General features: G+C 40.1%; 1 protein-coding gene across 2 annotated transcripts; it reads right to left on the reverse strand.

Annotated features, from left to right (window-relative positions):
* Positions 1 to 11,841: 11,841 nt before the first annotated feature.
* Positions 11,842 to 23,803, reverse strand: LOC146610931 (forkhead box protein P1-B-like). 2 transcript variants are annotated; one of them, XM_085343824.1, is made up of 17 exons: positions 23,722 to 23,803; positions 20,981 to 21,121; positions 19,795 to 19,827; positions 17,900 to 18,037; positions 17,724 to 17,813; positions 16,866 to 16,986; positions 16,515 to 16,620; positions 16,305 to 16,412; positions 15,945 to 16,032; positions 15,551 to 15,628; positions 15,242 to 15,437; positions 15,004 to 15,080; positions 14,812 to 14,913; positions 14,560 to 14,687; positions 13,910 to 13,964; positions 13,603 to 13,766; positions 11,842 to 13,507 (listed from the first exon to the last, which is right to left on the reverse strand). In XM_085343824.1, exons 2-17 carry the CDS (start codon positions 21,104 to 21,106, stop codon positions 13,345 to 13,347), a joined length of 1,773 nt encoding a protein of 590 aa, XP_085199950.1. In that variant the 5' UTR covers positions 21,107 to 21,121; positions 23,722 to 23,803; the 3' UTR covers positions 11,842 to 13,344. The 2 variants fall into 2 exon arrangements, with proteins under 2 accessions (XP_085199950.1, XP_085199951.1); XM_085343825.1 differs by lacking the exon at positions 19,795 to 19,827.
* Positions 23,804 to 23,831: the final 28 nt, after the last annotated feature.

Here is a 23,831-nt window from a genome sequence, read left to right on the forward strand (position 1 = left end):
TCTTGTGAGAAATATTAAAAGTTTTATTTGAATGTTGGTGGAGTTTGCCTTTATTTCGCTCTCGATACTAATTATACTTATTATAATTTATTATAATATAATAAACTCACATAAACAAACATCTTTGGTTTGTGTTCAGTTTTACTCGTTTACTTAATTTACAAAGATTCAGTCATTTAGAATGCTACACTTTCAATTAAAAGGGATAATGCAACACAGTAAGTTTAGTTAAACACATGTATATTTTTTATAAGATAAAGTCCTCTTCTGTATATACAAAAATTATTGCATTGCTTTTGATATTTTCTTTTTTTTTTTATTCTGCCAACTGCTTTTTGAAGCTTTTGCATTATATTATGGTGTGTTGTAAACCATTAACTAAAGTTGAGTTGAATGACCAGACGACCTGCTGAGTTCAAAATGAGCATCAGAATGGGGAAGAGAGGCAATTTAAGTGATTTTGAACATGGCATGGTTGTTGGTGCTAGAAGACCTGGTCTGAGTATTTTAGAAAGTGATAATCTGCTGGAATTTTCCCACACAACCATGTCTGGGGTTTACAGAAAATGGTCTGAAAAAGAGAAAATGACCAGTGAAAAGCAGTAAAATTGCCTTTTTGATGCCAGAGGTCAGAGGAGAATAGCCAGACTGCTCTGAGCTGATAGGAAGGCAAAAGTAACCCAAATATAGCTTGTTACACCAGGTGCCACTGTTGTCAGCTAAAAACGGGAAGCTGCAGCTACAATGCAGACAGACTTACCAAAGTTACATAATAGAAAAATAGAAAAACATTCCCTGATCTAATCTTGTGTTTAGCCGTGACACTCGGGTGGTAGGGTCACAATTTGGTGTACAAAACATAAAAGCATGGATCCACCCTTCCTTGTATCAACAGTTCAGGCTGGTGTAATGATGTGGGGGATATTTTCTTGGCACACGTTGGGTCTCTTAGTACCAACTGAGCATTGTTTAAATACTACAGTCTACCTAAGTATTGTTTCTGACCATGTCCATCCCTTTAGGATCTTTTGATGTCTGCCTCAAGTAAGATAACGCACCATGTGACCAAGCTTAAATCAGCTCAAACTGGTTTCTTGAACATGGCAATGAGTTCACTGTACTCAGTGGCCTCCACAGTCACAAAGAGGGACTCATCCAGGCTGGAGAAACTGATCAGGAGGGCTAGCTCTGTGGTCGGCATGAAGCTGGACACTCTGGTGACAGTGGCAGAGAAAAGGACATTAAAGAAACTGCTGGACATTATGAACAATGCTGGGCATCCTCTGCACACGGCCATAAACAATCAGAAGAGTCTGTTCAGTGACAGGTTGCTTCTCCCCAAGACAAGAACTAACAGACTTAAAAACTCCTTTGTCCCACACGCCATCAGACTGTTTAACTCCTCTCTGGAGGGAGAGGGAGGGGAAACAGGAGGACAAAGGAGGGGGGAACAACTAAGCTGTAGTGCCTCTTCACCTCACTGTACAATACCTTGTGCAATACTTTTTGTAAATAGTCAACAGTGCAATAGACTCAATACTTGAAATGTGCAATTCACTTGTATTTTTATTTTTTATTCCTATTTATTCTATTTATCCCCTTTGTATATTTTATTTATATTTGTCTCTGTATTTATATATGTGTGTGTGTGTGTGTGTATATATATATATATATAAACACCCAGCACGCCCCTGCGGGCGGTTTATCCTTCAAGCTCGGGTCCTCTACCAGAGGCCTGGGAGCTTGAGGGTCCTGCGCAGTATCTTAGCTGTTCCCAGGACTGCGCTCTTCTGGACAGAGATCTCCGATGTTATTCCCGGGATCTGCTGGAGCCACTCGCCTAGCTTGGGAGTCACCGCACCTAGTGCTCCGATTACCACGGGGACCACCGTCACCTTCACCCTCCACATCCTCTCGAGCTCTTCTCTGAGCCCTTGGTATTTCTCCAGCTTCTCGTGTTCCTTCTTCCTGATATTGCTGTCATTCGGAACCGCTACATCGATCACTACGGCCGTCTTCTTCTGTTTGTCTACCACCACTATGTCCGGTTGGTTAGCCACCACCATTTTGTCCGTCTGTATCTGGAAGTCCCACAGGATCTTAGCTCGGTCATTCTCCACCACCCTTGGGGGCATCTCCCATTTTGACCTCGGGACTTCTAGGTTATACTCGGCACAGATGTTCCTGTACACTATGCCGGCCACTTGGTTATGGCGTTCCATGTATGCCTTGCCTGCTAGCATCTTGCACCCTGCTGTTATGTGCTGGATTGTCTCTGGGGCATCTTTACACAGCCTGCACCTGGGGTCTTGCCTGGTGTGATAGACCCCAGCCTCTATGGATCTTGTACTCAGAGCTTGTTCTTGTGCTGCCATGATTAGTGCCTCTGTGCTGTCTTTCAGTCCAGCTTTGTCCAGCCACTGGTAGGATTTCTGGATATCAGCCACCTCCTCTATCTGCCGGTGGTACATACCGTGCAGGGGCCTGTCCTTCCATGATGGTTCCTCGTCTCCCTCCTCTTTCTTGGGTTTCTGCTGCCTGAGGTATTCACTGAGCACTCGGTCAGTTGGGGCCATCTTCCCAATGTATTCTTGGATGTTCCTTGTCTCATCCTGGACTGTGGTGCTGACACTCACCAGTCCCCGGCCCCCTTCCTTCCGCTTAGCGTACAGCCTCAGGGTGCTGGACTTGGGGTGAAACCCTCCATGCATGGTCAGGAGCTTTCTTGTCTTTATGTCAGTGGCTTCTATCTCCTCCTTTGGCCAGCCTATTACCCCAGCAGGGTACCTGATCACGGGCAGGGCGTCTGTGTTGATGGCCCGGATCTTGTTCTTACCATTCAGCTGACTCCTCAGGACTTGCCTGACCCTCTGCAGGTACTTGGTGGTTGCAGCCTTTCTAGCGGCCTCTTCATGGTTCCCATTTGCCTGCGGGATCCCCAGGTACTTGTAACTGTCCTCTATGTCTGCAATGTTGCCTTCTGGTAGTTCAATCCCCTCAGTTCTGACTACCTTCCCTCTCTTTGTTACCATCCGACTACACTTCTCCAGTCCGAACGACATTCCAATGTCATTGCTGTATAGCCTGGTAGTGTGGATCAGTGAATCGATGTCTCGTTCACTCTTGGCATACAGCTTGATGTCATCCATGTACAGGAGGTGGCTGACAACTGCTCCGTTCCGTAGTCGGTATCCGTAGCCAGTCTTGTTAATGATCTCACTGAGGGGGTTCAGGCCTATGCAGAACAGCAGTGGGGACAGAGCATCTCCTTGGTAGATCCCGCACTTGATGGTAACTTGTGCTATGGGCTTGGAGTTGGCCTCTAGTGTTGTACGCCACATCCCCATTGAGTTCCTGATGAAGGCTCTTAGGGTCCCATTGATCTTGTACAATTCTAGGCATTCCAGTATCCAGCTGTGGGGCATTGAGTCATAGGCCTTCTTGTAATCAATCCAGGCAGTGCACAGGTTGGTCAGTCTGGTCTTGCAGTCTCGGCTGATTGTTCTGTCTACCAGTAGCTGGTGTTTTGCACCTCTGGTATTCTTGCCAATTCCTTTCTGTGTCCCGCTCATGTATTGACCCATGTGCCTGTTCATCTTAGCCGATATGATGCCTGACAGGAGCTTCCATGTAGTACTGAGGCAGGTTATTGGTCGGTAGTTGGAGGGGACCGGTCCCTTCTTGGGGTCCTTGGGGATCAGGACCGTCCGGCCTTCAGTTAGCCATTCCGGGTGTCTCTTGTTAACTAGCAGCTGGTTCATTTGTGCTGCCAGACGCTCGTGGAGTGCAGTCAGCTTCTTCAGCCAGTAGGCGTGAACCATGTCGGGCCCTGGTGCTGTCCAACTCTTCATACTGGAGACCCTTTCTTGGATATCTGCCACTGTGATGGTTACTGGACCCTGTTCAGGGAGGCCGCTGTGGTCTGCCCTCAGATCCACTAGCCACTGAGCATTGCCGTTATGGGTTGCATCCTTCTCCCATATGCTCTTCCAGTATTGCTCCGTCTCCAGCCTTGGTGGTGCTGTTCTCTTATTGTTCCCTTGCCACTGAGAGTACACCTTTGCTGGTTCTGTGGAGAACAGCTGGTTTATTCTCCTGCCTTCTATCTCTCTGGTGTACCTCCTCAAGCGGCTGGCCAAGGCTGTGAGTCTTTGCTTGGCAGTTTCCAAGGCCTCAGGTATGGACAGCTTGCTGTATTTCTTAGGCACCTTATTTGTCGCACCTTTCTGCAACTCCGTTAGTTGGCTAACCTCCCTCCGTGCTACTTTGATCTTGCCCTCTAGCCTCCTTCTCCATGGAGGGTACTGCCCCTTGTGGCTGTTCAACTTGTAGCCAAGCATCTCACTGATCACTGCTGCCGTATTGTAGATCAGCTTGTTAGTGTCGGTAATCGTGGTTGTAGGTATTGCCCGTAGTGCTGCATTAACATCATCTAGCAGACCTTCTGAGGGTACTTCACGTAATCTTGGTAACCGGCTACGGGGGATCCAGGTTTCAAGCTTGGCCATGATCCTATTTTTCAGGTCAGTTCCTCTCGCACTCAACGATCCTTCTCCTATCGCACTTGGGGCTATGTACCCAATCTCGGGTGGGGGTGATGATATCTCCCCCCTGACCTGGCGTCCTGACTCCTCCTTGCCGTAGCATTTGTGTTGTACCTTGTCAATCTCTAGCTGTGAGAGCAGTCCCTTCTTTCGAATGTTGGAACACTGAGCTACTAGTTGTTTCGCCGTCATTGTGGATGTTGGGTATCGAAGAATCCATAGGTCCCTCATCCTATTCATGTAGCCCCTTCCGCCGGGGTTACTTGCGTAGTAGCATTCCAACAACGCCCTGTTTTCGTCCCTTGCCCACCGATGCCTTCTTGTTCCAGTAGCCCACTTTTCGTCAGGGTGCCCTGGTTCCTCAACACCTGACGCGGACCTTGTTGATCCGGGCGACGTCCGAGCCGGCATGCCTTCATATTTATCTGTCTCGCTCATGTCTGCGGTAGGCTTGCTTAGCATAGGGGGTCTAGCCTTAGGACCCTTACTGGATACAGACGCCCCAGGCAGGAATCGAACTTGCGATCCTCTGTTCCAAAGGCGTGTAGTTTAACCACTACGCTATCCAGCTATATATATATATATATATATATATATATATATATATATATAACAGTTCTGTAACTAACTTCGGTCGTTGCTGTGCTTTTTTTGGAAGTCGAATTTCCCAGAGGAACCCACCCGAGGGATTAATAAAGTTCTATCTTATCTTATCTTATCTTATCTTATCTTATCTTATCTTATCTTATCTTAAGATCTCAGTCCTGTAGCCCTCCTTTGGGGATGTGGTGGACATGCAATTGAGAAATCAGCAGCAGTTGTGTATCTATATCATGTCTATACTGTCCATATTGTCATGTAAAATTCATTTGTCTCCTGATGAAGAAAGCTCATCAGTCCATTTCTTGTGGGCTTGGCAAAGAATTCCATCACCAATCATACCATGAAAGATTTCTACAAAATAAGAAAAAAAAGACATGCTAATGAGCATCCTTTATGTAACAGAGAGAGTGTAACTTGTAATGTCAATTGATTATTGAAAGAAAAGTTTTACTATATATTATTTTACCTGCAGTTCCCAATCCTGTGGGAAGAGGCATCCTCAGAGAGCCAGCAGAGTGCTTCAGACGCTCCTTAAGGGATTTCTGCACCAGCTCCAGAGTGCAGTCCTGGTGCCACACAGGAAGCTCCAGACTCAGCATGCATTGGATAATACGATTCTTCTCATCTACTGTGAGAAGTCCCTTTTGGACGGCCACATATACCATGAAGGACATATCGATGTTGACTGCCTCTCCGTGAAGCAGTGCTGGCAATATTCTCTGTGCAAAACATGGAGGTTACACTTAATTGTGTGCAGATAATCTCCAAAAAGTAACTGCTAATAAAATAATATCTAAATACGTTTACTCTGTAACAGTAATTCACATTTAAAGTGAACCTATTATGCTTTTCTTTTTCATCACTTGGGTTGCTATATGCAAACCCTTAAATAAGGATTATTTTGAGCTGTGAGTTTTACAAAGATACTATAAAAGACTCCAAGAGTAGAAGATATTGAGCTGGAAATTAACATAGTAGGTCCCCTTTAATGAGTGAATTCATACTCTCAAATATTGCTACAATATTGTTATAGAATATTGTTACAATAGAAAATACTACTTGACCATTTCTAACTCTGGGCTGATGAGGTGACCAAAATCCACCAGCCTGTCCAGATCATCCTCCCACAAGTTAGGAGCCAGTTCCTCAAGCATTGTTTCTATAGCGATGCGGATGATGGCTGTGGCGCTGTCTTCCTGTTCAGGCCTGGTCTTGCAAACCTGCAGCTTGGTATGCAGCAGTTTCCTGCCCTCAGTCTCCATCAACTCAAACAGGCCCCGGTGCTTCATCAGAGCCATCTAAAGTGTATCAGTAGAATAACACTTAATAGCTGGCAATAAGTGAAAGAGAAGACACACACTCTATTCTAAACTGGAATATCTAATAATAAACAATCACATGCATTGCATTGTTGTACTGTGGGAAAATGAATTTCAAAGATTCCCTCCAGACATGTTTAATAGATATAAAAGTATTTAATAGAAATACCAGATAAAACTTTCTTAAACAGTAAGCTGAAATCTTCTACATCACTGAAAGTATCAGAATGTGTGAACCTGTTCACATAATTTTCTTTCTTTTTTTTTTTAATCCTTTAACTCAGTTTTAAAATAAGCATGAAGAAATCTTACCCCTGCGGAGCTGCACATACCATATCTGTCTGCACAGCATTGTGTGAGCTCCTTTGAGTGAAGGAACAACAAACAAAGCACATTTTTTGTGGGTGGGGGTGTCTTTAGTTTTTTCTTTTGCATGCTTCACAGCACATGGTGATAGACAGACACTAGAAACTATGAGGACTTTCAGGTTTAAAAGGAGCTGGCTTTCAGTAGCATGGGCACTTAAAGTTGTATATCTTATTAGGGATATTTTAAAATGTAGCAGCTTAAATCTAGGTTTTTGTGAGTAAGTAAATGCAGTAAACACTTCTGTGGTTAAATTGTGGTTACAAGAGGGTTAGTTGCAATGAGCCAAATGTCAAAACATCCAACTATGACGCTTGAATCAGCTTTGTGTATTCTGTGTCCAGATGAGAAAATGGTAGTATGCATTATTGATGAGCAAAAAAAAAAATTCTGAATAATATCAAAACACAAAATCAGTGGGAAAAATGAATTTAGCATTATCTCTTAAGAACAAGCACCATTTTCATTTCCAATATTGACAACAAACTTGCAGCAAGGGAAGTATCAGCTGTCTTATTGATACATTTCAGTGCTTTTTGGAATACTGTAGAAGTTGTACACAACTATTATCTTGTTTGCAAATAGTATGGATCTTGTTCTCGCCAGTTATTACTTCCTGCCCACAAAATATTAAAAGTCTGACACCAAAGAAGATCAACAACAATGGCTTGAACAATAAGATCATTCTACTGTGAGCTGCAAGCAAATTACATACATTTAGGAGTTAATGGGCTGATACATGCAAGACCATCAGGAACCTCATTCTCTTGATCAGCCATCATGCAGCGACGAGCACCTTTAACATCTCTGCCATCCCATTAGAGATCTGACGTGGTGGGAGAGTTTGGAAGAATGAGCAGTCTAAGAAGGCTGCCACTGGTGGGACATAACTTCCCAGCTTGTTTTTCCCGCCAGCAAAGTTGACTCCTGTTTTTGCCCCTACACTTGCGTCGATATAAGAAAGTAGAGTGGTCGGCACTCGAATATACGGGGTCCTTCGGCGATAGAGAGATGCCGCCAAGCCCACCACATCCAGACAAACTCCACCGCCGATGGCTACGATTGGCTCGGAGCGTCTGTCGATACCAAACTCATGAACTTCCTCCAGGATCTTGGTCACTAACTCCATACACTTGTTCTCTTCAGTGGTGGGCAGAGGGAGAATCTTGTAAACGACCCCTCTGGCTTTAAAGTACTGAGAAACCTGGGAGCCATACAGCTTATTGACATTTTCATCAATGACAACAAATCACTTCGGTGGTTTGCAGTTACTTAAGGTGTGTTTAAGTTCTTCTTCTCCTAAGTGACCCCAGAGCAGTGTGTCATTCGTGGGATCCAGTATGTTTTTGCACTGAATAACTCTGTAGGTGAACACAACAGGGCTGACCACTGTCCAGGAAACCCCATGTTCTGACTTGTTCTCATAGCTAGAGATAATTTCACAATAAAGTTAAAAAGAAAAAAGAAAAAGAAGGGAAAAACATTTAATTGCCTCCATTCAAAACACCTGCTAGAATACTAACCTATACCTTCCATTCAATACAAATTTACACTTCTACCTCACTTTATGTGGGTAAATACTGTTATTTACTTGACTTATTTTGTTTGAAAGCTGAAGTTACATTTTGTATAAAAGCAAATGTGTAACATTACATATTAACACAATAATAACCACCATTCTGCAAATGAATGCATTTATTTTTAAATCATTTAAAAGTCAGAGGTTTTGACTTCTAGTTGCCCTACGAAGCAGTATATTACTTGAAGTACTATCCCAGTGACATGTGGGAATAATGCACAAAGAAGTATTTCAATGTGCAACTACAACTGCAAAATATTTACATTTTACAAAGTGCCCCAACTCCTTTAGAATTGAAATTGTGCCACAAAAACCAGTGGATTTAGATAATGCAGGACTAAAAAGTCTTTGGAAAATAGCTTTGTAAATGTTTTATGATGAAGGAAATGCATGCAAGACCTAAATAGATTAGACCTCAAACATACACCCACTGATGAGTAAGACCCAATGTAAATGTGGCTTTTTTTTCTGAAAAAACTCCAAGTACATTTTGTTTTGCAAATGTTTTTGTCTGTGTTAACAAGAACTTTCAATGCAGCACTTTGACAAGTCAGTATTGTTACATTTACTCTTAAAAACTAACTCAATAAACAACTATCAAAGCTGCTTTTTCTAGAGCTGCTTTTGTTATTGCCTATAATAATTACTCTTTAACCTACGTCATTAGCGCTAAAATCTGGTTTGACCAGCTTTAACTCTAAGTGATAACACAATCCAGCTACTCTTTCATTCTGACTAATAAGGTGCTGCATTCTGGTTGGTGTAATGAGGTGTTATAACATTGTTATAAATGAGACTCATCTACTTCAGTGTAGTCTGAACGGCAAAAGAAAAACAAAGAACTATTGCATGTGAAAACAGAAAAACCTCTTTAAAATTTTGAGCTTGTAGTGTTGAGAAAATATCATTTCAGGGCCTTAAAAGGTCTTCTTCCACCACTGCTGTACATATTTTGTATGGGTGACTGTAGCTTAAAATAGAAAGGCATTTCACTGCTCCATGGAGAATGCTAATCAGCATATAGTCAAAGAGTATAAATAGTGAACATACAGCATGACCGATGAGCACGAATATCTTTTAAATCATTATTTGTTTTTAAAGATCTGAGATTTTTCAGCAAAGTTTTTTAGTTTGTAAAACAACCTGATTAAATGTATTTGCCGATTACGGTTGGCAACTTGCCTGCTCCTATTGCACGTCACTGAGATATCAATAATTTTCCATTCTATACTTACATTTTAGCATCTGATAACTTTCCCTCTGCCAGCTGGAACTGGTCACTTTGTCGAATCCATGTTCCCTTCACTTGAACAAGATTAAACTTAGTTTGTTGTGAACAACTGGAGTTGTTATTTGAAATCATGTTCCCAGAGTCCCAGGCTGCCAAGTGTCTTCAGCCTACTATGTCTTTATTCATGCTAATGGCATACAGGGCGTCAGTGTGGAGGACATTACTCAACATAGCGTAAACCCCCACCCTACACTCCTGCATGCTGGACTGAGTCTCATGTTGGCATTTGGTTACTCGACTGCGTGGGGTGAGCATGGGATCAACTGAGGGCTATTTTCTTATTTTATTAATCTAACCAACTCTATTTTGGGGTGAGAAAGCAGTTAACAACTTGATGAATGTGATGACTCTAAAGAATGTTTGTGTCCACAAGTCTGCAAGTCAAAAATTCAAGGCAAGAGAGATTTTTTAAGCATGCCTCTTACATTTACATACCCAGCTTTGTAAGTTCTCCTGTATCCTGGCAGGCACCACAGCAGTTACAGTCCATTTGTTTGAAACTGCCCCCCTCCTCTGGATGGCATGATATATTTGTGCATGGGAAAATCGTGGCTCAGACATGTACCTTTTACAGAATAATTACCTCATGGAAATGACAATGGAGACAGGCAAACGTAAATGCTCCAAAGCAACCTGTTGGAGATAAAAAAGTAAAATACAACAAAGGAAATTCAAAGAAGGTATGTAAATTGCACGGTGGGAAATTACACCCTTTGAAAGTTGTTTCTACTGCATATCTCACCACAAACCATTGCCCCAATTACAATTTTAATAATTAACAACAGTTTCAAGCTGTTTAATTACAGCAACCATTCTTCCTTTAGTGCTACATAATCACTCTAGTGTCAGGCAGGTATGAATCATCAGAAAAAAAAAGACTGCTGCTGCTGAACTTGTCAGAACACGGGGAAAAGCTGGATCCACCCCTTTTTCTGCCACCCTAACTTTTCTCCAAACTGGTGCCAGATTACATATCCCACTCACCAACTTGCCCAACGTCTTTCCTTAAAGACCGCCCATCACAGGTGTGTTTCCTTTCGAGAAAGGATATAAAGAACAGAGGAAAGGTTTTTAATGCACAAACAATACAACTGTAAAACCATTAATGGGTTTTACAACCTACTAGCGAAGTTATTCTATCAGGCAGTTTGCAATATTCAAAGCGCCTGGGAGGTGCCATTTAAAAGTATATAATAGAGAACAATTGCTCAGACTCAACAAGCAACAGTTCATTTGCACTCTGTAATTTGGCTCAACTTTGCTGGGTTGAGTAGGTGATTAGGGACACTCTATATACTGTGCAGAGTCAAAACACTCCTTTTGCCACATTATTCAGTCATTCATTTAATGTCCTCACTTTATTGTTGGCATTTGTAAAAAAACAAAAATGCAAAGCACTGTTTCAGCAATGGCACAAGGGGCTCTATAACAAAGTTGCATGCTGTTCTTGTTAAAGGTGATTACCGGTATGTGCTGGTATTAATTCAACCAGTGGTTTAATCTGTAGTATCTTCATCTGCAGGCCCTCTAAGTTTGAGCACATCGAGTACATCATAATGCACACACACACCTTGTGACAACACTCCTGATCCATCAGTAACTTCTAATCAAGAAGCAGCGCAACAAATCTGTGACGGCATACGGGACCAAACATCAGTTCAGTTACAGTATTACATCAACGGAAGGTCAACAAAAGCCACTTATCTAACCCCTTCATTTATTAAGTAAAGAAAGACAAGACTTGCATAAAATGCTCTTTTATGCAACATTTATTATCTTGCCTCAACCAGTGTTTCTAACACTACATTGGTTTTTGTAAACAACACTTGCTTATAGTATGCACTTGCATATATTTAAAACTGACATATCACAATACTACAGTTAAAAAAAGTGTCCTTACTGCTGAGAAGTTGAGCTGTCAGCATTTGAAAAAAAAAATGCACCTAGCTTTAATTTTTGCATGTGAAACAATAAATTCTTCCCAAAATAACAATCAGAAAATCAAATCAAAGACACATACATTATTCACATATATCATGAGGAATTTATTATTCATAGAGATGCATTGGTTTACAATAATGGTAAATCTATAGTATCTACTCTTACAAGCTCAGTTAGAGCAAATTTCAATGTTGATGGAAGAGGTGAAAAAGACCAACAAGTATAAAGACGCTATGTGTTCCTTTGATCATTTGATTATACCTTAAATACAAATATATCAGATCATGTTGGCAGTGAACATTTTCATTTTTAAAGCAACATTTTTTTTTTTTTATTCCTCTACAAATTTTTATATACTATGACTACTAAAATAAAATCAGGTAGTGTGGCCCCAGCATAGCATTAAGTAGCTATAAAGAGTAGGACTATCATTGTGAAGTGCTTACTTCAGCCCCTTTAATTCAGCCCCTTTCAGACATGAACCATTAACCTGACGGCATTTTAACGTGTCAGCTTCATCTTCGTGTGAACATCTTGGTCACTTTTCTGTTGTAGTCACCACTGCAGTCTAGAGGTTGGACTAAATAACATTCACGCATTACTTTGAACACAGTGGAAGGTTGAATTCATTCAGTCATATTAAGGTTTAAGAATGCACAATTAATCAAGATAGTAGTGGTAATGCAACTAGAAACCATTTACCAACTGTTATTAAACAACTAAAATTTAAAAAAGGAATGCACTATTAACTCCCAGACAGAAAAAACCCCAAAAAAAACGTGAGCGACATGGCGGGATTAGATGGTACTGTGCAAACAAGAGAAACATGCAAAGCCAAAGATGACTACAAGGTCTGCCCAGCAAAACTAGCATGTCATAAGTCTGCCGCAAACATGCACAGTCATTGTGGTTGGGGGTGACTGTTGAAAAGTAGTCAAATAGTTTCTAAAGAAAACAGAGTGATATTTTTGCTGAAAATGGCCCTATGCAATAAACAAGGATATTTTTATATGCCTAGATTTTTTCCTAATGAAAAATGAGACACACACACACACACACACACACACACACACACACACACACACACACACACACTGCTTGTAATGAGTAAAGAGAACTAAACATTCCATAGGTGTGTTTGCACTTCACTTGAGCCAATAATAATACTGCCACCAACGCATATTGAATAGTAGCGAATATTGCACACACACGCTCTCTCAAGTCACCGTCAGGTACTGTATGTGTGAAGCCATGAAGATGATTAACACATGAAAGTAATCCAGATATGAATGACTGATAAAGCCAGCATTTTTTTTTTTATCCCATGTCTGAAAGGGGCTCATCACTTTTCCCTTGCCTTTGGCTCCTCTGCTCATTATGGTCCTTTTCTGTACAGATATATATATGTTTTTTTTTTTTTTTAAAAAAGAAGAAGATTAAGAAGAAGAATCACAGACAGACAGTTTCACAAATGTTGTTTGTGATCTCACTTAACTATACAAAAAACATTTGAGAGCTAGATTAAAAACAAAAAAATAAAGAGACGCTGATAAATACAGAAAGAAAAAAATAACGGAAAAAGATTCCAAAGAACAGAGTGTTTGGTTACGTAGATGAAGCTGAAGTTGTTGTTTTTTTTGTTTGTTTTTTTAATACAAAGTCACACTGGCAGCCTTGCCATTGAGAAGTTGGACTTCAAAGTCAGAGGGAAGGCACACGGTCGAGATGAAGGCTGGGCCTCTCCGGGCTACCGTTGTTATCGTCTCTGTTCATCTCTGGGCTGTGGCCGTGCTCGTCTGTGCTCTCCGGAGATTCATAGGGATAATTTTCGCTTATCTCCTCATCCTCCTGCTCTTCTTTAATGCTGGTTTGGTAAACACGGAGAACGAAAATGTGATCAGACTTTAAATAGTAGGTAATTCAAATGCACTGAAGAGTTCAGTGAATAGGGACACTTACAAAGCCTGTGGTGGGGACTGTGTTGCACTGCTGTCGCTTTGGTATCCAGATCCATTAGCGAGAGCTCCATTCATCTGCTCCTGGAGAACATGAGGCAAGGAGTGCAATGGGATGCTGCCCATAGAAGCTGGGTTGTATAGAGAGTTGCATTCTAGACCACCACCCTGAAAAAAGAAATACTGTCAGAGGTGTATTTATAGCACTGCTTAAACACATATACTATGTTAGGATAATTCATTCATCAAACATCTTTTTATTTGTAATACAATACACACAAACAACAAGATAATTAACATTTCTCTGTTACCTGAAGGGCAGATCCAGCTAGGCCTGTACGGTTCTGGGCGTTCTTCAGCAGAGATCTATTAGCATATAAATACAAGAGCACATTATTACATTTGAGTATGAATACTTAAATGGTCTAAAACTATATTCATACTTCTGTCCTGGAATTTTACTGAAGGCAAATGTTGTTGAATGTGTAAATTCCCTCTAATATTCTTAAAAGTGTATTTGTTTGCAGAAGCTGTGTGCATGGAGCTGACTTAAGAGGGATTCAGAAATGCAAGCTCATCTTAAACGCACATTTTTAACTGAAATAGCAACAGTAACTAAGGGTGATAGTGTTAAGTTACATTTCTCTCGATCTGAAGGAACTACGAGTACTGCCAAAATATACAATGGCGCTCCAGGTCTGTTTACTAAGCAAAGTCCACAATAGCTAAGAGTTTGAGTTTTTTTTAGCATTTAATCATTTAACATCTGCAATTCTAACCCCCCAGTTTTTTTCCATTTTCATCATAGCACAGTCCCAAGCCTTTAAAACTCCATGACCTGTTGACAGTAAATACTCTTTACTTGTGAGGTAAAGCTACAAGGTCAAGTTCCTTGATGCCAAGCGTCTGACTTCTAGTAACATCTGAAAGTGCATGGCCGTCACGTCTAAAGTGTACATACCCGTTACCAGCAGCTTTCTGGGGCCGCCTCCTGTGAAACTCAATCTCATCTACTGTCCACACGGCTCCCTTCACGTTCTCCAAACGTACAAAGCATTTATGGAGACTGAGGTTATGTCTGACTGCATTCTGCAAAATATAAGAAAATCACACATTTAGGAACTCCACACTTCAAGTAAGGAATTAGCTTCTTTTCCCGTTTCAAATTGAAATCTTTAATGACATTTAATATACAGTATATAAATATCAATACCTTCCAAGTAGCTGCATTACGCCGGAAATATGCAAAGTTTCTTGTGAACCAGTTGTAGATTTCATTTAATGTCAGCTGATTGCGAGGTGATTCAAATATAGCCTGAAAGAGACAGAACATGTAAGAGAGGCTCCAAATAACAGAAAAGATGTAGTGATCTGCTTTACGTGGCTGAAAAAAGTTCCACATTACCTGTCTGATGAGAGAGGCGTAAGTAAATGGAGGCCTAACTTCTGTGCTCAAGTAGAACTCCTTATTATCAATTATATCTGTGTAAAGACATTAACAAGCCATATTTACACATATGCACAATAAAAGTGAAACATATAGCAAATATTTCCAATTATATCTCAGTAGAAGCATATTTCAGCACTTTTGCCCCATGAAAACATTATTAATTAAAAGCTGTGACTTGTGATCTCACAGTTACCTTGGCTTACAGAGCGGCTGTATCGCCTCCTTACAGGGGTTCCAGTGAACATGCTATTGGGAGTGAGAACTGAGGGAGATTCGGAGAGTGGTGTCAAGGGTGTGGATGGGGCCGTGGCACTCTGAGAAATGCTCATAGGAGGAGGGCCTTTGGGCAATGTTGCCTGGGAGAAAGATGCATTAGACACCAGATTAACCTGAAGAAAAAAAGAACAGAAAACAAAGCAGTTAAGTCAGCAAAATGTTGGTGTAACTAAAAGCAAAACACTATTTATTTTAATTGAAGGAAACAGCTGTGGCAGGTTCTTACAGGCTGTGCTGCAGGTTTGGGTTCAGAGGATTTCAGATGAGCCATCATAGCCTGCAGTCGTTCTTTGTCCTTCTTCAGCTGTGTTAAAAACGAAAGGCAAAAATAGAAGTTTATGGATGGTTAATTCTGTGTTACATGACAATGTGAAGTTTGGTGTGGAAACTACTTCTTTCCAGGCCTCCTGAGAGGTGTAAATATAAAACGCTGGTGTGAAAACACACCACAACTGCAAAAATTTTCACATACACTTTGAGAGTTAAAAAAAAAAAAAAAAAAAAGACTCAACACAACACTAATCATCATAGTTGCATTTCATTTTTTTAAAGTTAGAGAGGGAAAGGGAAAACGAAGCAACAAAATCTAAAAGTATTAGGTAAAAGAAAACATGTTGTACCTGCAGTTCTAGCTGCTGTACCACTTGCATCTGTACACGACATTGTGCTGTACTCTTGTCATCCAGTGTGTGTTCACTGTTTAGATGTCTGCAAACAAGAAAATTCAAAATCATGGCATGCTTCAGGGAAACAATGTCCTGCACAAACAGGAGGGAGCAAAACAAAACAATGCTAAAGTATGCTTCTGTAATGCAGCAAAAAAAGCACTCACTGCTCCTCACCAAAACATTAAATATACTATATCATTGCTCATATGATAAATATATTACTTTATCATTTATTGCAATGGCGCATCCTTGTATATCCAAGTATGTATGAATGAACACCAGTTTAGAGGAATGCTAGATTTCAACACTCACTTGAGAAATGCCTGAAAGTCCCCAAAGACCGTCTCACAGCCAGGCCATTTACACATCCCATTTCCATACAGAGGATGGCTGTTCTGTGTATTTTCATCCAGCGGACCACTGCGAAACACATAATGCAACAGAGTGAGTGCACTGAAAGCTAGATACAAATAAATGAAAAAACAACTAAGGTTTAGACAAGACTGGAAATTTCAAAAGCACCTGTCTTTTCTCTTCAGAAGAGTTTGATGACCATTGGTGGTAGATTGTTGACTGGAAGACTCTCTGGTGTCTCCACCAGCTGACAGGATGCTACCATTCTCACAGCCTAAAAGTGCACATGTACACTATAGATAAATTGTTGTATGATACAGTGGGATATTACTGCATTTTACAGAGAAAAATTTCCTCGAGATGATTAAGATCACGATAAAAAAAAAAATCACTGTTTACTTAAAACCTAACATTCTGGCAATCACTAGCAAAAACCAACCACTGTAACTGAAAACAATCTGTTTAGGTGTTTGAGCTCTGCAGTAAATGAATCTGCAACAGGGAGTGTTAGACACATACCTGGGGGTGTAGCTGGGCTGGTAGGAAGCACAGACAGCAGGCCTTGCCTCTGAAGGTTGAGGAGGTGCTGCTGCTGCACCTGAAGGAGCTGCTGCTGGATGGCAATCTGCTGGGCTGTCAGCTGTGACAGAACATCAGTCAGTGAACTCTTTATCTGTTGCAATATTGTAATTGCCAAATGAACTCTTTCTACTGATTGTTTGCATTGAAATGCAACTGCAAACTGAAATAGAACAAATCTGAGCAAGAACAAACCCACACTTGCTGCCTTGTGCACTCAGACAAGCGTAACTTTATCTTACGATTTTCTATTAAGAGCCAACAGAAAGTACATATTGTGAGTGGCAATGGATAAATGATTTTAGGACAGACTGATGATGCCTTGCTGCTATACAAATTCATGCACACAAGCTGTGTGGCTTTTGATAGTAAATGGGACACACAAACACACTTGCTGGTACCAAAGTGTGTACTCAAGTCCACAAGGCTTTCAAGTGTAAATACTGGGAAAGAGCAACGTATACTTTCTGAAGATGTGACGTATATAAAACATATAATCCTGATATATTTAGAGAAGAAACAGTATACAGCAGCCTTTAAACTAATTGGGAGTCATAAAAATCGTTCACAGCTTATAAAACATCAGATATAACCTCAATCTGCTGCTGTTACAGCCTAGCTTTAGTGCTGTTTTATACATCAGTTACAATCTACAAACACAGAGCTAGAACTTGTAAAAGTATTATTCCAGGTAAAACAATATGAGCTCTTGGTAATACCAAATACCCTAATGTTGATATCTATACACAGTGGTCTCTATAGCAAATAAAAAAATAACGCTTAACAAACAAATCTTACCTCTTGACTAACAATCCCAGCATTCTTTTGCTGCAGCAGCTGTATATTAAGCTGCTCTTGCTGATTCTTGAAGACCTCTTGAATTTGTTGCTGCAGACATGTTCATACAACTGGAGTTAACCTCACAAATAAATTGTGCTCAGTGTAGAAGAGGAAAAATATTAAGCATACATTACCTGGTGTAACATGAGTGCTTTCTGTTGCTGGAGCAAGGCTTGAAGCTGTTGGGGACTGAGGACTTGTTGTTGTGATGTCTGCTGCAGCTGCTGTGGAGCCTCTGCTGGTGGGGTCATCATGGACAATGACACTGGAACCTTCATCAAAGACAAAATAGAAAGGTTAAAGTCTATACATGGGACACAAAAACATGAGGAAATCAAGCCTGTGAAGGACATACTGCTGCACTGACAGGCAAGTATAATAATACACAAAGGATGTCTTTTTCTATGGTTGTGCATACATGCTACAACAAATCTATGCAAGTTCTAACCATCTGTGCACTTACATGTAAACAAAAAAGTTTATTGTTTTTGGCCATATGTGTATTTTCCCATCCGACTTCTTCACAAGACTGTGCGCTGCTCAAACAAAGCATGTCTGTTTAGGATCACCCGATTGCTTGGCCAATCCACATATAAAGCAATTTTCTTGTATTATCTGAAGTTAATGCTTTGTAGCAGAAAACTGGCCACTAAAGGGACATACTGTCAAACCTACTGTTGTGCATGACTGCACCTCTAATTGGTTTACTTTGTAAATAAAACTTCAAATAATAGCGGAAAAATATGACACAATCCATGCTGACATTTTCGCATGCATTGTCTGAAATGCAAAGATAATTCATTTTTGGTATCGTGTATGATTTTTTTTTTTTTTTTAAAAAGGGACGATAGTGCAAATGAGAGAGGCTGTATTTCACAGTTCTTAAATGAACTGGATGTCAATTACAATGCCTAAATCAGTTTTTTTCTAATAAATCAAAATCAATTTGTCAGCAAACAACTGGAGCTACACACACACCTTGATCAAATTAAAAACAATATTTAGAGTTACTCACAGTACTAGTATTGTTTGTTATTCCCACAACCGTGGTCAGTCTCTGGGAAATGGTTTAACAATCATTTCAGCCAAAAATGTACCCAACAAAAACAACAGCAGCACTGGATGGCTTAGGGGAATTAGAACTCCATCAAAACAACAACAACAACCAGTACCACAAAAACAACAACAACATCCTGTGCTAGGCATGCAGCAATTACCACACCCTCCCCCTCACTGTCAAGCCTCACAGCTCAGGGGATGTTTACAGTAAACATAAACAGAGTAATCAAAATTGCACAGAGATATAAATAATGAATAAAAAAGCATACAGAGCCTGTTTACGAAAACAGAACTTGAGATTCGTATTTTAATTAAGGTCTGAACCACAAACAAACATTTCTCTCCAAGGCAGAGTCTGTTTTGAATCGGGTAAACAAACTGACAGTGAATTTCACAGAGGCTTTGGGCTAACAATAACAGATGACTGCCTCTTAGTTTGTCCTTTCTTATGAAACTCAATGCTGCAGAGGTGGCCATCAAAGCAATGAAAACAGGTCTATCCCATAGACAGAGCCAGTTGGCCCCTCTATTTTTCTGTGGACACCATCAACACAACAACAGCCTTTGCCTAATCCCTGTTGCCATGGTAGCCAGCAAGTCCAAACATCTTCTGTTGTTGTTATTGTTGAAAGTCATACCAGTGAGCAACTGAGTTTAAACACAGATCTGTTCCCGCAAGACTGGTCTTGTGAACTCTGAGATGACTGACAGCAAATAGAAATGCTAAAAAGTTGCTGAAAAACAAACACAGTATGCTTCCCTTTATGAGATGTATTGCTTACTAAAATGTCCTAATAGATGTGGCTCAAAAAAGGAAACTCAAATGAATTCAAGTTTTAAAAAAAAAGCTTTAACTCATGCATAGACATACAGACACAATTTAACTAAGCACACAAATTGAAAGAAACAAGCCTTCTGTCACCACAATTTTACAGAACAATTTTTAAAAAAAAAAATTAGTTCAACAAACCTGATAATCTCCATTGAAACGTTTATCTGGGCACTGAAAAAAGAAAAATACTGCTCAGCAACAAGGCTCTGCCTCACAATCTAACACAGCCTCTCTAACCTACATGATGTGAGCGTGAACAAAACTAACAATGCAATCCTGATCCCTCTGCCAAACAGGAGTTATGCTCTCCATTCCCATTCTAAATCTCAGCACCAGCTCCCCCATCCTTGTGCTCCCCTTCAGAATAAACATAAAATACTGCAGATTGCAGAAACAGAGACAAATAAAACAAGACGGTCAGGGTTTAGGTTTACGTGCTAAAAAGGCAAAACAAAGAACCTCAAATGATCATATAGCAATAAGCTGTGCACAGAGTTCGATGGCATCATCTACCTGGTATGTCCAAATAAGTGTGTGCTGCTTGGATACCAGGCTAGTTATACATAAAATCAAATCCAGATTAAATATTCACGTGTAGAGAAGAAAACATCTGCTTCAATTACAGGACAAATTTGTAACATTGTGGACAAACATCTTGACACATCCCCAATACAACTCCATGGTTTTGTTACAGAGTAGCACATATACACTGAAGAGAGAAAACATTTAAGCATTTCTGAACAGAATGCAACTTGCTTCAGGGCAGCAACAAACAAATGATTATCTCTTAATCAAGATTCTGAAGCATTTAGTGGTATCTCCATGTCATTTGCTTGTTAGAATAGAATAGAATAGAATAGAATAGCCCTTTATTGTCATTGTACATGTACAACGAAATTTTGGTCTAACAGTGCAATATCCAAAGATAATTATCCAGACCAACCCATTAGTTGGTGACCTATATTGGTATATTTATTGATTACATATATCTGAAAAAATTTCTTGGGGAAAATAGTTGGAAATAGTGTAATTATCGGGTCAGTTACATACTAAAGCAGCACTGACTTTAATTAACATACTCTCAGACCTGTCTGCAGCACATGTCACAAAGTTACAGATTAATCTGTAAATCACATTGCAAACATACAAACAAAGAAAATAAATTAAATAAATTAATGGATAATTGTGATCCATTAATATTGTCATATCAATAGATAGATAGATAGATAGATAGATAGATAGATAGATAGATAGATAGATAGATAGATAGATAGATAGATAGATATTCTGATGTGCTGAACAAATGCAGCTGAGAGTGACTGACCCTGGGTGCCTCTGGAGGAGGAGTTTGGCTACTCCTCAGTCGACATTCATTCTCAGTATGATTCCCGTTCTCTGTCTGATTTGTTTGAATGGTGTGGCTTGTTGGATCTGACCGAGACTCATGCATCTGGACTTCTATGACCTGTAAATGGGGGGGATATGAACCATTATAATACATTTAGGAGGGCAGACAAGGTGAATGCAACTGTCTGGACACCTTTGTCAAAGCTAGTATTTCACAAGATAATAAGAAGCCCATTCTTCAGGATAACTTAAGCAGTATTCAGCAGTCTTTAAAATTACTATGCTAGAGAAACTCAACTTCTACCAAAGTCAAAAAGTACTTTGTTACAGCCCTACCCTGCAATACAAACACGCTCTTCTACAAGGGAGAGAGAAGGACGGTAGGTCTATTTGTTGAATAACTGAGTGCTGCCATGGCTACTGTAAACACAGGGGCCCTGGGTTCGTGTTTATGTGCAAACATATCTTCCTTCTGGAACAATTTACCATTAACCAGGTGGTGCCATAAACGGCTGTGGCAGGTAGTACAATGCACAAGTAGGCTTTTATGTATACAGCTTGGGAGTGTTTGAGTCAAAAGCCAAGCAGCATAAACAAAGATAAATAAAGTAGGCAAACAACTATAAGCAGATGGAAAGCTACACAGAAAACCCGAAATGAAACAGACCACGCAGCTTCAAGGATAAAGCCATTATTTTCAGCAATACCCACAGCCACATATTCAAGTCTGTTTAATCTGTTAATCAAATCAATCAGTTAGGCACGACTGAATGTCAATGTCAACATTTTGGAAACATCTGACAGACAATCTGATAAGATTACATACACTCAGATAAAGTTGTGAACAAAATAGTAGCAACACCTTGCTTAGAAAAAGAAAAATCTTTGAAAACGTGGGGGTTCGTAGAATAGAAAGCTGTGTCTAACAGTGGTGATGTGTCATTCACTGACGAGTCAAAACTTGCTGGTAAAAAGTAGGTAATTCCTACAATTTATAACATTAAACATAACTGATTAAAACAGACAGCTGTTGATGAGACATCCACAGTTTGCTTCTGCTTTCAGGATTAGCTCTGTAGACAGAGGGCAGTGCTTCCAGTAAAAAGCTTCTTTTTTTTGTCTTAAACAAGGTTGGGGGTTGCTCTTAGTTTTAAAATCCAGGCCGAATATAGTGTGATTTCCTCACATGTTTTGTTATGCATGCAACAAAACAGAATTTCATCCAACTGTGCTGTAGTGCCAGCATTTTTGAGATGGACTGAACAGCAAGTGCATTCATTTTTACTGGTCTTGCCTCAAAGGCAACTTTCTAGTAATGAAAACCAATGCTATTTTTTTTACGTAAGCAAACACTGCAAATGGGCTTTTCATAAAGAAATAAATCCTGTACATGAATATAGTTTGACTAATTCCATGGATGAACTACTATGTCGTATCAGTAAAAGTCAGTAACTAAAGCTGAATAATATACTCTTTAACTGTTAACTTATGTAAGAGTGATACTGACAAAGCTATATGATACCCATTTTCTCAGAATTATATTTAGTAGACTGCTGTGAGAAATCTATAAAAGACACATGTATGTGCTTAAAAAACGAGAGAGAAAAAGACAGTGCTGAGTTTTGATTTTGTAGTGGATTTGAATCTGGGTGGAACCGGGTGGTAGTCCTTTACATATAGATCTTACTTTCTAAAGTGACTTTTCTTTTAATCTTCATGCTAAACCTGGGGTAGATTTTATAAGCCTAAAAATTGAGCCTTGCTGTGGTGCAGAAACCTAGTTTCCTCTCAGACCAGTCGAATGAATTGCAATTTGCTGAAAGGTTAATGTGGATTTTTATCCATTTGTGCCAGAAAATGTTGCTAGCATCAGCTTCAGATCAACAAAAACAAACAGTACATTTTAACATAGTATTGTTACATAATATCGAACTTCCACCCGGCTACACATAGTATTGTTACTTAAAATGAATTACAAGGCGCTTAAATCTAACCCATTACAATTTACATGTACCAGCTGAACCAGTTGCTAAGTCTAGGTTTCAGTTTGCTTTCGTCTACGAGGTACGACTGCCCATCTTAAGTATAAGCATTCAAAGCGATAGGCTGGTCTGTGCAAGACATACGACTGTTTTAATAATATAGTCATTCCACATTTAACAAGCTGAGGTTGTATTGTCTGAAGTTAACTCAGCGTCACGCCTAACTACATCCAGAGCGCAGGGCACAGCCGAAAATTTCAACACCCACCCAACACCTAAAATATCAGCTTAAAAAGACAAATGAACGTTATCTGAAACAGACATTATTTTGTTAATTAAAGCAATGTAATTATCAATGAGAACGGAAGCGATATCCGTTAACATCACCACTGCAATCTGAGATTTCCGTTAAGGACTTGAGCCATAAGCTAATATAAAACACGCATCCGGAGAAAACGGGAGGTTAGAAAGTCTGCATGTTAACTATACACATGACCTAGCCTTATCGAATAACAATAAATAACAGGCAGAAAAACGGCCAACACTGCGGGAAGCATTTTCCTTCAAAGTAGCTGCTACAACAAAAGCTAACAGCAGTCTTGACGCTAGCTTGCAAGAAACGTTTCTGTCTCTCCTCTTCGTTTCGCTCCCCACGCTAATATAACAATACATGTAATGTTACATTTTGTGTTCATTTAATGGGTGAACGCGCTAGGGTGAATTAACGCTTACTCACAGAATTATGTACACGCGGATAGTCTTTGACTCGGGGTGGTGTCTGAAGCAGATCCCTCGGAGCAGTGCCTTCCTCGGTACCGAGCTAGCCACAAGTTGCTAACAGAGGGC

This window comes from Diplotaxodon limnothrissa, linkage group LG20, assembly GCF_057381915.1.
Source record: "Diplotaxodon limnothrissa isolate DT_005_m linkage group LG20, D_limnothrissa_male_GT1.1, whole genome shotgun sequence".
NCBI lineage: Eukaryota > Metazoa > Chordata > Actinopteri > Cichliformes > Cichlidae > Diplotaxodon > Diplotaxodon limnothrissa.